This window comes from Gordionus sp. m RMFG-2023, chromosome 2 (assembly GCF_954871325.1).
Source record: "Gordionus sp. m RMFG-2023 chromosome 2, tfGorSpeb1-WG-v2, whole genome shotgun sequence".
Classification (NCBI taxonomy): Eukaryota; Metazoa; Nematomorpha; class Gordioida; order Chordodea; family Parachordodidae; genus Gordionus; species Gordionus sp. m RMFG-2023.
The window spans coordinates 43,684,995-43,697,745 of NC_088776.1; the positions used below are offsets into that span (position 1 = coordinate 43,684,995).

The 12,751-nt window shown below is 26.8% G+C and overlaps 1 protein-coding gene across 1 annotated transcript; it reads right to left on the reverse strand.

Annotated features, from left to right (window-relative positions):
* Positions 1 to 4,319: 4,319 nt before the first annotated feature.
* Positions 4,320 to 5,929, reverse strand: LOC135924363 (uncharacterized protein DDB_G0289917-like). Its single transcript, XM_065459419.1, has 3 exons — positions 5,740 to 5,929; positions 5,098 to 5,470; positions 4,320 to 4,779 (listed from the first exon to the last, which is right to left on the reverse strand). The coding sequence occupies exons 1-3, from the start codon at positions 5,927 to 5,929 to the stop codon at positions 4,320 to 4,322; spliced, it is 1,023 nt and encodes a 340-aa protein (XP_065315491.1).
* Between the last annotated feature and the right edge of the window lie 6,822 nt (positions 5,930 to 12,751).

A 12,751-nucleotide genomic window follows, 5' to 3' on the forward strand; every position in this document is an offset into this window, starting at 1 on the left:
AATGATTGGAAACTTACTGTAAGAATCGACTATTGTCAACCAATATCTTGTGAAGAACTGACCCACATAGTCTATGTGTATCCTTTCAAATGGTTTGGTTGCCGAAACCCATGGTTTTTGTATCTTTTTAGGATTATCATGATATATGTTACAATCGTCGCAACTTTTCACTTCCACATCTATATCATTATTTATACCAGACCACCACATGTGATCTTTGGCTAAGGATTTGATTCTTCCTGCTTCCAAGTGACCATCATGTAATGATTGTAGTACATTTTTTCTCATAGAAGATGGAATTATGTTGTTGCTTTTGTAAAGACAATCCTTAATTATACTTAATTCTAATTCAATGTTTTTATAGATATCATTTTTTATAGGCCTGTTGTTCTTAATATCATTTATGACTTGTTTTAATTCAATATCTTTCAAAGTTTCATCACGAATTTGATTGAAATTGATAGGTAAATCCCCATAGTCATTTATTATAGTGATATTTTCACAACTTCATCATGACATTCTTGTGGCAATCTCGAGAGGCAGTCAGGACAACATTGTATTTACCTGCTTTGTACTTTATGTTGAAATCGTAACCCTCCAAAGTGATATTCCACTTTTATAACCTTAAGGACATGGTACTATTGTCCTTGAGTCCCTTGGTAAAAATGTGGACTAGTGGTTTATGGTCCGTGATGATAGTAAATTTAGTCCCAACCAAATATTCTTGAAATCTTTTAATTGCGAACATTATGACAAGAGCCTCACGCTCAATATTGGTGTCATTTATTTCGGATTTTGCTACGGTTTTAGACGCAAAAGCAATGGGTTTTCTTTGCCATCTTTCTCTGTGTGAAATAGTACAGCCCCTAATCCAGATTTGGATGCATCAGTCGCAATCCCAATAGGTAATTCCGGAAATACGTCAGTGTTGTAAATGTTAGATTTAATTTGCATAAAGATTTCTTTTGGATTTTGTTGTACTTTATATGTAATTTGCATAAAGAATTTTTGTGGATTTATTGTTATAACGCGTGATAAAAAGATTATATTTGAATAGTTATGATTAGTTATAAGAAGATTGAAAAGAGTATAAAAAGGCAAATTTTTACGATACAAATAATCTTTGTTTTTTTTAAATTATTAATTTTTTTAATTATATTTTATTTTATTTTATTTTATTTTATTTTTTTATGATTTTTACTATTATAATTTTGAATAAAGAATTAAAGTTGATTTTATGATTTCGTGATTCCTAATTATTATTAATTTCCTTTTTATATATATATTTGTTTTCTATTTTTATATTTAGGTTTTGATGCACAATGACAAACTTGTCGTTGTGACAATGGTGTTGGAGAGCGGAGGAGACCGGCCCTTTACAACCTTCAGTCTGTGACCGGTGGGACAACAAGGAGATGTGTCAAACTGTATTCTAATACAAAAAAAAAATTCCAGAAGAACGTAAGGAAAATATGTAAATAAAGATGAAAAGGAAAAATTATGTTGTTAAGATTATGTTTATGTAGGAATATAAAATCTAAAATTAAAGACAAAGGTAAAATTCATAGTAGGAGATAATTGTGTTTAGTTATTTAAAGGTGATAATTGGGAATTTTATATTTAGAAGTTACTGGTAAACTAAAAACCAATGGAATTTTGAAACTAATAAAGACTATGATATTTTAGATTTTAGAATTATTATCAAGTGATCACTAGAAATAACTTTGACAAAGAAATAGAAACATAAATTGCGAAAGTTAATATTTAACTAATAGGTTGCTGAGATATAATAATTAAAAAATTCGGTGAATAAGATTAGAATATAACTTTATTGTTAGGAAATAGTTGATTAAATTCTTATTGAAGATTTACGTTTAACTTTTATTTTAAGGGCTGCGAGAGATAAAACAGCCTCAAGGATTAATGTGAATTAGTATATTAGGTTGTAGATTAACCAAAAAATCTTCATAGAGAGAATCGGCTTTTCGTCATTAGAAAATTTATGCCGCAATCGAGCTCAATTTGAGATCGGATTTTTATTTTGAATCATGAATAAGATTTAAGAAGAATCATACAATATTATTCTAATAATACAAAAGGAAAAACATGCTTTAGAAATATACATATCAGTTTTCAACAACGGTTGTGCGAAAAATTATAATGATTAGATTTCATAAGTTCTTCAAAGACGTGGGGTGAAAACCATAGTGATTAGAGTTAAGAGGTTGTTCATAAACGTAAGTATGAAAACTTTTATGATTAGATGTCATTGATTTCTCAACAACGTATGTATGAAAAGAGATTTATAGATTTCAGCAGTTTTTTTTTAAAGACTTGAGTGTCAAAGAGTACATGAGGAAATAAATACACAATGATAATTTTTTTAAGATATGTTTTGATATATATTTTAGAATAGGATTTTTAGATATAAATTTAGTATAGACATGGCTGAAAAGAAGATGAGGATCAATAGCTAAAGGATGAGTACAAGTAAATTTTTCATTGAAAATATGGGTCTAGGCTGCATTAAGGGGAGAGGGGTGATAGAATTTGATATATTTATATAATTTATTATATTTTGCTACGTATTATAAATTTAAGATTTAGTATAATTTACGCCATTTATTAAAGGCAGAATTAGTTTAGAGGAGATAAATGTAGACATTAGGATAAGGTTGGTATAATTTTATATTTTATTAGTACATTTGTATTAGGTAGTTTATATTTGAGAATAAATATAAGAAAGGGATAAAATATTGCAGAAGTTATTTAAATAGATTATTTTAGGTAGAAGTAGATTAGATTTGATTACCCGATATCTCAGCAAGGACAAACTGTCGTAGAAGACCCGGAAGTCTGAAAGATAGATACGATTACAAGAATTAGAGGCAACAACCAATCAATTACAAGAGAAAGGGGAAAACAAGCGAATTGATAGAAAGTAGGGTCAAGACGTTATGCTGCAATCGTTAATCGCTGACCAATAATAGCCAATTATTCCGAGACTTTAGTCTTGATAAGAAACAAGCTACGATAAATTGTAAAAAAGATTAAGACAGACTAGCAAAAAACAAGAGAGGAAAGGAAACTGGATGTCATCGATAATCGTTATCAATCGTGGATAGTGGAAAACAGGCGTGTATCAAGTTCGTCAGTGGCTTACAGCGATAAAAAGCTGATCGTTTCACAGGGTGACAAGCGACAGATAGAATTCAAAAATTTCAAGCGCCAAAGCCTTCGTTAGAACTTAGAAGACAGCAAAAATTAAGAAGAATAAGTCGAGATCGAAAGAAAATTGATTATTCGCAGAATGTTGGGTCTAATTTAAGTAGGGAGGTGTTGTAAATGTTAGATATAATTTGCATAAAGATTTCTTTTGGATTTTGTTGTACTTTATATGTTTTTTTTTAAATTATTAATTTTTTTAATTATATTTTATTTTATTTTATTTTTTTATGATTTTTACTATTATAATTTTGAATAAAGAATTAAAGTTCATTTTATGATTTCGTGATTCCTAATTATTATTAATTTCCTTTTTATATATATATTTGTTTTCTATTTTTATATTTAGGTTTTGATGCACAATGACAAACTTGTCGTTGTGACAGTCAGTGCTGGCGGGAGACTAATCAATTTCTTTAAATCAGTAAAACTTCTGGAATGTTCTAAGTTCCATCCCCATCTTTCTTTGTTGACCATTTTGTACAACGGATCAGCAATATTAGCGAAGTTATTCAAAAATTTTCTATAATAACCAACCATTCCCAGAAATGTTGACAATTCAGCAGCTGATTTTGGTTCTGGCATATTAATTATTGCTTCAATTTTATCATGGTTAGCATGAATCCCCTTGTCATCTATATCGTGACCTAGGGACCTAACTTTATTTTTTAAAAATAAACTTTTGGCGAAGTTAGGTACTAACTCGTACGATAATATTCTCTCAAAGACCTTTTTGATGTTGTTTAAATGTGCTTCATCGTTAATTCCAGTTATTAATAAGTCATCAATATAAAATATGTCATCTTTCATATCACCGAAAATCCGATCCATGATTTGTTGGAATATAGCAGATGAAGTTTACAACCCAAAAGGAAGTCTGGTAAATTGGTAGTATCCCTTATGTGTAGATATAGTCAAAAATTTTCTTCTATTTTTATCGATCGGAACTTGATAATTTTTTCGTGTATCCATCTATTCAGTTCTTCGCCCACAAGATCAATCTTTGAATACGGTATACGTCTTGGTGGTATTATTTGCGTCACATCTTGTAATTTGAGATTTACTTTGTTAATTGGTTTGCTAGTCAATTTGGATTAACAATCTTTAATAAGTTTATTGATTTCGTCTTCATAATTGGTGTCGACATTTCTTATGAATTTATTTAAAATATTTTTAAAGGCATTGATCCAGATTCTTCCTAATAACGCGTTCTTTCTCGACTCTAGAACTACTGCTAGTAAATATTTAGTGATTCCTTCATAACTTACTTTAACTTGAGTTGTCCCGATGATCTTAATCAAGTTTCCGTCATAGGGTGTAAGCCGCAAACTGGATTTCTTTATTTCTCTTATACCAATTTTTTTAGCCATATCATGAGGTATGATGGTATACTTTGATCCAGTGTCAACCTGCATAGTAGTAGTAACATTATTTAATTTCAAAGTAGTCATAAAAGCACTGTCATCACCTTTGTCTGTATTTTCAGCCAGGTTGTTGACATTTAAATCATTCTCATTATTGTCTTTGGCAGTGCCAACTTTATTTCCCCAACTTCTTCAATGTTCATATTACAATTATTGCTATCGTAGAAGTTTTGATTATCATACTGGATTTGTTTTCTTTGATTAAAATCCTTCCACCGATAACGATCTTCATATTCGATTTGTTTTCTTTGGTTATCCTTATTATGCCATCTGTTGTTTCCTTCATAATTATTTAAATTGTTGTTATAAGATCGGTAATTATTATGATTTTGATCGTCACATTGAATCTGCCTCCTCTGATTATGATTAAACTAGGCGTTGTTCCTACCATAGTTGTTGTTATAAGATTGATGATGATTATTATAAATTTCTGTTGCTATTGTTATACCCATAATTGTAATTTTGATAGTTACTATCATTATGCTGATTATTTCTATAGTTGTTATTATTATAATTGTTATAGTTTCTAACGTTACTAAAATTCCTATTCCTGTTGTCGTTAACATTACTAAATTTGTTATCACCATAATTTCTATTCCTACTGTCAAAATTTTGCCTCGAATAATAATTAGGTCTATTATAGTTACTATTAATCTCATTCCTATTAGAAGTACTTTGGATATCTAAATTCTTATCATTATTTCTATTATTGTCATTATTTTTATTAAACTTTTTATCCCTACTAAAAACATAATTAACATTGTCACTTTCTGATTTAATGTTAATACTATCTAATTTTCTTCCTATTTCAATCATTACGTCTAATGTGTAGTTAATATTTTTATTTAGTTAATTTTTTATATTGTCATTTAAACTAGATGTTCTCAATTTTTCTTTTAGGCGATCATCATTAATAAAATTACATTGTCTACTTAATTTAGACAGTCTAAAAAACCAAACCAAAAAAGATTCATTAACACCTTGTAAAGCAAGGTTAAACTTCCCAGTCAATATCCAAACATCTTGATGGGTAATAAAAATTTTAATTTTTAAATATTAATTTTATAATCTTTGATATCTTCCTTAGTACATAATGACTTAATTTTATCGTATAGGTCATCAGATAAATTTCTCATCAATGTTTCAATTTTTACTGAGTCGGATAAAATTGTTTGAGAGAAATAATCGTCAAGTCTCTCCAAATATATGTCCGTCAAGCATCTCTCCAACTTTGGGAACTTAACTTCACTGTTGGAGGATATGCTAATTTTATCATCCATAATGCAAATTTTTATTTTAAAACTTCATTTAAATTAGCATAAAGATATATATTGTCGCTATAAAGTCATGTAACTTTTTCTTTTTTTTATCCAAATAGCAAATTTTTATTTTAAAACTTTATTTACATTAGCATAAAGATATATATTGTCGTTGTAAAGTCATATAAATTTTTTTTTGACCTTGTATGTGTCCTTTATATCGAATAATTTTTATAATTTATTACATAATTCCAAAAAAAGATTTTATTTTTTATATTTAACGGCATATGCACGATATATATGAGATTTTTTTATATATCATTGTGCGTGAGTTATCATACAAAGCGGGGCAACATGTTATATAGAGATAACGGTGGTGAAAGATATCGGTGGTTTTTTATTTATAATAAATTTATTCTAAAACTAAAAATGATACTAAAAATAAATATAAAATAAGGTATATATATATATATGTGTGTTATAAAAAAAACAATTTAAACAAAATACATAGTTAAAGGCTAACATGTTTAAAATAAAAACAATTTAAGTTAAATAAAATTTAAAAAGTCAATCTCGATTAACATATTTAATTATTAAAAATTTTATTTAAGAAATGAAATTTTGATGAAATTTTCAAAAATTTTTACATGACAGAATATTAATTTTATTAAAATATATAATCATTTATATGTAAATTAAATTTTTTAGCAAAGTTTAAACACTCTTCTATAATTTGGAAAAGTTTTATGAGTATTTATTATATTTAGATATTATTTCAATCATAATTTGTCAATTTAGAGGTAGCCGGGCTTGCTAAACCATACACGTCAATTATGTCAGTTAATATTGAAAAAAAAATTTAAAATCTTGAAAAGGCAATTTCATGATTGTTTTATGAGTGGTATTTAGGATTTATGCTAAGAAATCATAATCTCACCTTAAAATCCTTATTTTTTTATGTCCAAAATGTTTATTAAATTAACCAAAATTAAGTTTCAATTGTTATATATAATTAGCTTTAATTTATAAGTAGATATTTTGAACAATAAAACAATAAAATTATTCTATACGTATCATTATTAATAAATAAAAATGCATTTCAATTTATTATGGCCTAAAAAACCAATGGTTTAGGAAACCCCTTCAAGTGGTTTGCCTCACCGCGCTATTGGGGCTTGTTGGACAAAATTTTCATTTTTACAAAAAATAAAATTAAAAAAAATTGATTATATTCTTTTTTTTTATAAGGCGCCTTTATAGAGTATATAGATCTAGGTATCTAATCATATTTTATTTATTATATTATCTAAAAAAACAGGAACTATGGCCAATTTTGTAAAAATTGGTTCGACTAACCCCAGTCTCCCCTACTGCCTGTATAATTAAAGATATGAGTAACCATTGTAATGAAGCAAATAGAAGAAAATATAAAACTATTGACAAGCATAAGAAAATTTAAGAAATGTTTAAATTAAGATTCGTGGATTTTATATTCAATTTTATACAATATCATATGACAATCTTATAAGTTATGCAAGTTGAATATATGTCAATTGATTATTATTCATAAAAGTGAGAATGGGATTTTGATTCCCTTTGTTTTATCGAAGTGATGGTTTAAAATTGTATATAATTAGTAATTATGTAATTGCTAGTATATATTTTATAATATTAAATTAATTGTACTTTAAGGTTACCATTGTAAGAAGAAAAAGTATCTGTAAAATATAATTGCTTTTAATTAATAATAATAAAAATACATATAAATAATAATTTTATTAATCCCTTTTTATTGATAACACATAATTCCATCGGTAAATAATAAAATTACAAATATAAGTAAGAAACTTAAAATAAAATTATAAAAAAAAATTACAATTAAGTAAAAAAAAGTACAAATAATATACAAAAAATAAAATGCGGTAAAAATGTACAAATGATCAGTAATCTCCAAATAGTATTATAAAAAGATAATTATCTTTTTCTAAAAAATTAAAATTTACATAGTCTATAATATCTATTCTCGTAAAAATTTACCAAATTACATTATAAACATTCATTTACATGTTTAATATAAATTATCTCAAAAAAACTTTAACCAAATAAATTATTCATGCAAATATACGAAAAATTAAGTTTACATATACAATATCACAACACCCTTTCACTTAAATTAGACCAACCATTCTTTAACCGCCTAAATTTTCTTCAATCCCTACTTTTATGATCTTGTTTCTCCATTCACGATTCGTAAATTCTAACGATAGCTTTTAACCGATTAACTATTTTTTTAAACGATTATAGATTAATTCTAGTTTGCTGCTCAATCAAACACTTAGACTTTCGTGTCTTCTACTATAGTTTGCTTTTGTCTAGATATCGTCGATTGTTTTTTTTATCCTAACTTGATCTTGACGTAATGTAAAAATATCTCATCTAATCTAATATTACCTAAAATAATCTATTAAATTGAATAATTTCTCTCGTAATTTCTGAAATATTTAATCACTTTTTCTCTTAGCTTAAATTTATAATACATAATCAAAATATACCAATAAATTGTATAAATATGTCAAATTTGTCTTAAGGTCTAGGGTTATCGCATCTAATCTAATTCCACCTTAAATAATCTTTTAAATTGCCTAACTTCTCTCATAATCCCTAAAATATTTTGTCATATTTTTCTCTTAAATTAAATCTTAATTATATTATATATAGTCAAAACAAAATGTAGCAAATAAATTATATAATTATGTCAAATTCTACCATCCCTTTACCCTTAAAGTATCTTATCCCCATATCTTTACTGAACCATTTGTCTATCATCGTCCTTTAGCTATTGATCATCAACTATTTGTCAACCATGTCTAATGCTAACCTAAATATTCTTAACTCTTAATTCTAAATATAAAGATACCAAAATATATTTTTCTCGAGGTTCACACACGTTGTTAAAAAACCACGGAAATATATATCTCTACAATAATCATTATAATTTTTCGAACCCTCGTTGTTGAAAACGACCTTTTATAATCATTAAAGTTTTCATACACATGTTGTTGGAAAACCAATGAAATCAAATCATTATTGCTTTCGCACACAAGTTGTTGATTAACCAGTGAAATCTAATTAGTATGGTTTTCACACACACGTTGTTTTCAAACTAATGAAATCTATTCATTATTGTTTCCGCACACAAGTTGTTGAAAAGCAACTGACATATATATTTCTAAATATTTTTCTTTCTACTATTATTACAATAATGTTGCATAATTGATCTCAAATTTTATTAATGATCCAAAATAAATTCCTATCTCTAATTGAGCTCGATTGCGATATGAATTTTTTTAATGATGAACGCCTTTTCTCATCCTGAAGATTTTGGTTAATCAACAACCTAATATTTTACTAAATATTTAAATAAAAGATAAGTTAAACCTAAATCTTTAATAAGAATTTAATTCCAACATCAACAGAATATTTTCAATTAGAGTACTTTTCATCAATCTTAAAATTATTTAATTGTCTTATAATAGCATTATTTCAATTTTATGTTCCTTTTTTCTTTTTTTGATCTGTCACAGTTGTCAGTGATTTAGTTTACCAGTAACTGCTCTGTTAACTATAAATTTATAAATCATCACCTTTAATAACTATAACACAAACATCTTTATCAGGCACGTACGCAGCGGGGGTGGGGAAGGTGGACAAGTTTCCTCCCCCCCAAGCCAAAAAATGCAGATGCCGGATTATATTTTTCAAAAATATTATTGTTAATATTAATTTATATTTTTTAATGTTTATTCTATCTCATATATATATTCAATTGCATTTATTTATCACATTTATCTACTAAGTTATTTTATCAATTAATTTTGATTTCAAGTTTTCCTTGGCGTAATTTACCTATTATTTTCAAATTTTATTGGCGTATTATTTCTAAATTTCTAGTCTAATAATAATTATCTCTGAAACTCCTTGTCCAACAGGGAGAAAGAAATTGCAAGCTTGTCCAACGAGATGGAGTCTACGCCATCAAGCAGTAACAGCTTTTATGGAGTTAGAAGAGCCTATTATTAATGCTATTATTGAAATATCACAATGGCTTGAAAGAAATATTTCCTCAGAAGCAAGAAAATTATTGGATTCAATACTTATTCCAAATTTTTTTTCTCATTAGAATGTATAATTTAATTATACAACTATTTTATGTAATACTTTTCAAAAACATGACATTGACTTGATTAAGAAGATGAGAATAGCGGAGAGCATTTTATTAGAACTCAAAGAAATTAAAGCTAATGTTGATGAAGAATTTCCTATTTTATATGTTATTGTTGAGTCGAAAGCAGAGCTATACGTGTTTAATATTTGCCCCCCTCGACTTGCAGCAAGCAAACTCATCGTCAAAACATTAATATAGGATCAGTAAAAGAGTATTATAAAACAAATTTCCGCACTTACAAATCCGCAGATATTACTTCCACAAAAGCCTTTCCAACCTTTTTCAGATGGTGATAGAAAAAAAAATATATTTGTTAGATTTTTATCATGAAGATGTTAAAATATCTTATGATGCCTTACTAGCTGAATAACCATGATTAAAAGATTAACTATGTGATACAGTCCCAAAAAATGCTATGGATGCTTTGCATTATTTCAAACACATTTTAGATTATATTCCCAATGTATTGATGGTTATATATTAGCAACTCTTCCCATTAGTAAACTAATGAGAGAACACTCTCTTTTTTAAGAAGAATAACAGAGCCCTGCTGAGGTACCATTTGCAGAGCACGGCACAGATTTTTTTTTTAAAAATTTTCGGCCCGGGTTTTTTTTAAAATAATTTTCAGACCCGGCCCGATTTTTTAAAAATAAATTATATTTATTTTTGATTTTTATAGCTAATAATGGCGATTTCAAATATTTGGTTTTAAAATATGGTGATCGGCCCCGGTTTGACTAAACTACAAATGCCAAGGTAAACTGCAAATGCCAAGGTAAACTGCAAATGCCAAGGTAAACTGCAAATGCTTAGGTAAAAATTTTTGTTATATTCTCTCTTAATTGGAACGAGGTTCGTTTTCTTATTATATAAATAACTTATAAAAAATTATATTCTTAAATATATTCAATAATAAATGAATAGACATTAATAGTTGTATTTCCTTTTATCACATAATAAAGAGTTTAGATCCTTTAATATAATTAAATTAAAAATATTTATTTTTTTTTTGATGGGTAATATTTTATTTAAAATAAACAAATTTTCACAAATTTTTCATTTACAAATTATAATTAAAAATATATATTAAAAAACAAATAATATATTAAAAATGAATTAAAAAATATATATGTATAAAAGAGAAATGAGATAAAAAAAATAAAATTTAAAAAAAGGGTACAAATCACCCTAGAGAAGAGTGAATGCTTAAAAAATTGGATCGGCACTGACGAAGGTAAAATCTTTCATTGGGGTCCCCTGAGATCTGCCTCATTTTTTTTCCTATAGTTTTGATGAAATTGAGAGCATCACCCGAACATGCCTAGGATATTTGTAACGATTGGGATAAACACGGTATTGGTTGAGGCAAGCATATTAAAATGTAATTATAATTATTTTTAATTTATTTATAATAAAGGATTCAAACTATTTATTATGAGATAAAAGGAAATACAACTATTAATATCTATTCATTTTTTATTGATTATATCTAATAAAAAATTTTTATACTTTATATATTTTAAAGGTTCAGAAAATTCAAATTTCAATTTTGGGTCATTTAAGTGATTCATATCGTGGTTAGATTCACTTTATATTTAATAATTCACATTTATTTTATAGTTTTTCAATGCCGGTTTATATATATAATTTTTTTGTAATTCACATTAATTTAAAATTATGTATTAGAAAAGTTATTAGTCCTAATAAATTTATGCTTAGTATTTTTAATTAACAGTAATATTTCTTAAAAAAATTTATTATCCCCCCCCCAGACCAAATTCCTGCATACGCGCCTGATCTTTATGTCTTCTATGTTCTAATTATATTTAAAATATTTATTTTTTTACTGTTCTAAGACGATATTTTCTTATTATAATATGTTCATGTTTATTTTTTTTTTGATGTTCTGAGGCGATATTTTTGTGGTTAATGCTGCTTACTACCAAGTGAATGTATGGAAATATTCTAAATACCAACCTAATTTGCTAAATACCGACCAAAATTTATTAAAATGTAATAAGACCCTTATTATTTAATATATTATAATGGAATCACGTGGTCGAGTCCGGCCTCCTATATATCACCCCCCCCCCAAGGATGGAACCACCAAGTTAGAATAAAAAAACATGGATTCGAACCAGTGACCATGGGATCAGTAAGCGAACTTGCCGACTAGGCCATAGAGGCTTTTCAAAAATCAGGATTTTTCAAATATATTTTATAAATATATTTGGTAGTGCCCATCCAAATGAAAAATAAACAAAATTCAAATTTGATAGGCAGTACCTTAAGGTAATAAGCATCATTAACCATATTTTGTATATAAGAAAATATATTTATCATAGCATGGAAGTAATTATATTTGAGGAATCATTATATTCTTAGTACTACTATAAAATAAAATCACTACCGAATATTCTTGTTCTACGAACTAAAAAAATCCCTGCACTTATAAATCTTTGTTTTTCATTTTAGATAATCTTAATATTGCTACCCAATTTTGTATTTAAATATCAATATTTACAAAAAATGTCTGAGATCTAAATTAGTCGATTATGGCTTAATTTTCTTTGACGGGAAGCCAATCATCTGGGCATAACATAAAATAAACGTAA

What these genes read in the sequence shown, in the direction of transcription:
- LOC135924363 (XM_065459419.1), bottom strand. Translation starts at nt 5,929, where the DNA reads ATGGATGATAAAATTAGCATATCCTCCAACAGTGAAGTTAAGTTCCCA. An exon ending in CGATAAAATTAAGTCATTAT is followed by an intron (nt 5,471 to 5,739) that starts GTACTAAGGAAG and finishes ACTACACATTAG; the next exon opens with ACGTAATGATTGAAATAGGA. An exon ending in TATCAAAATTACAATTATGG is followed by an intron (nt 4,780 to 5,097) that starts GTATAACAATAG and finishes TGAACATTGAAG; the next exon opens with AAGTTGGGGAAATAAAGTTG.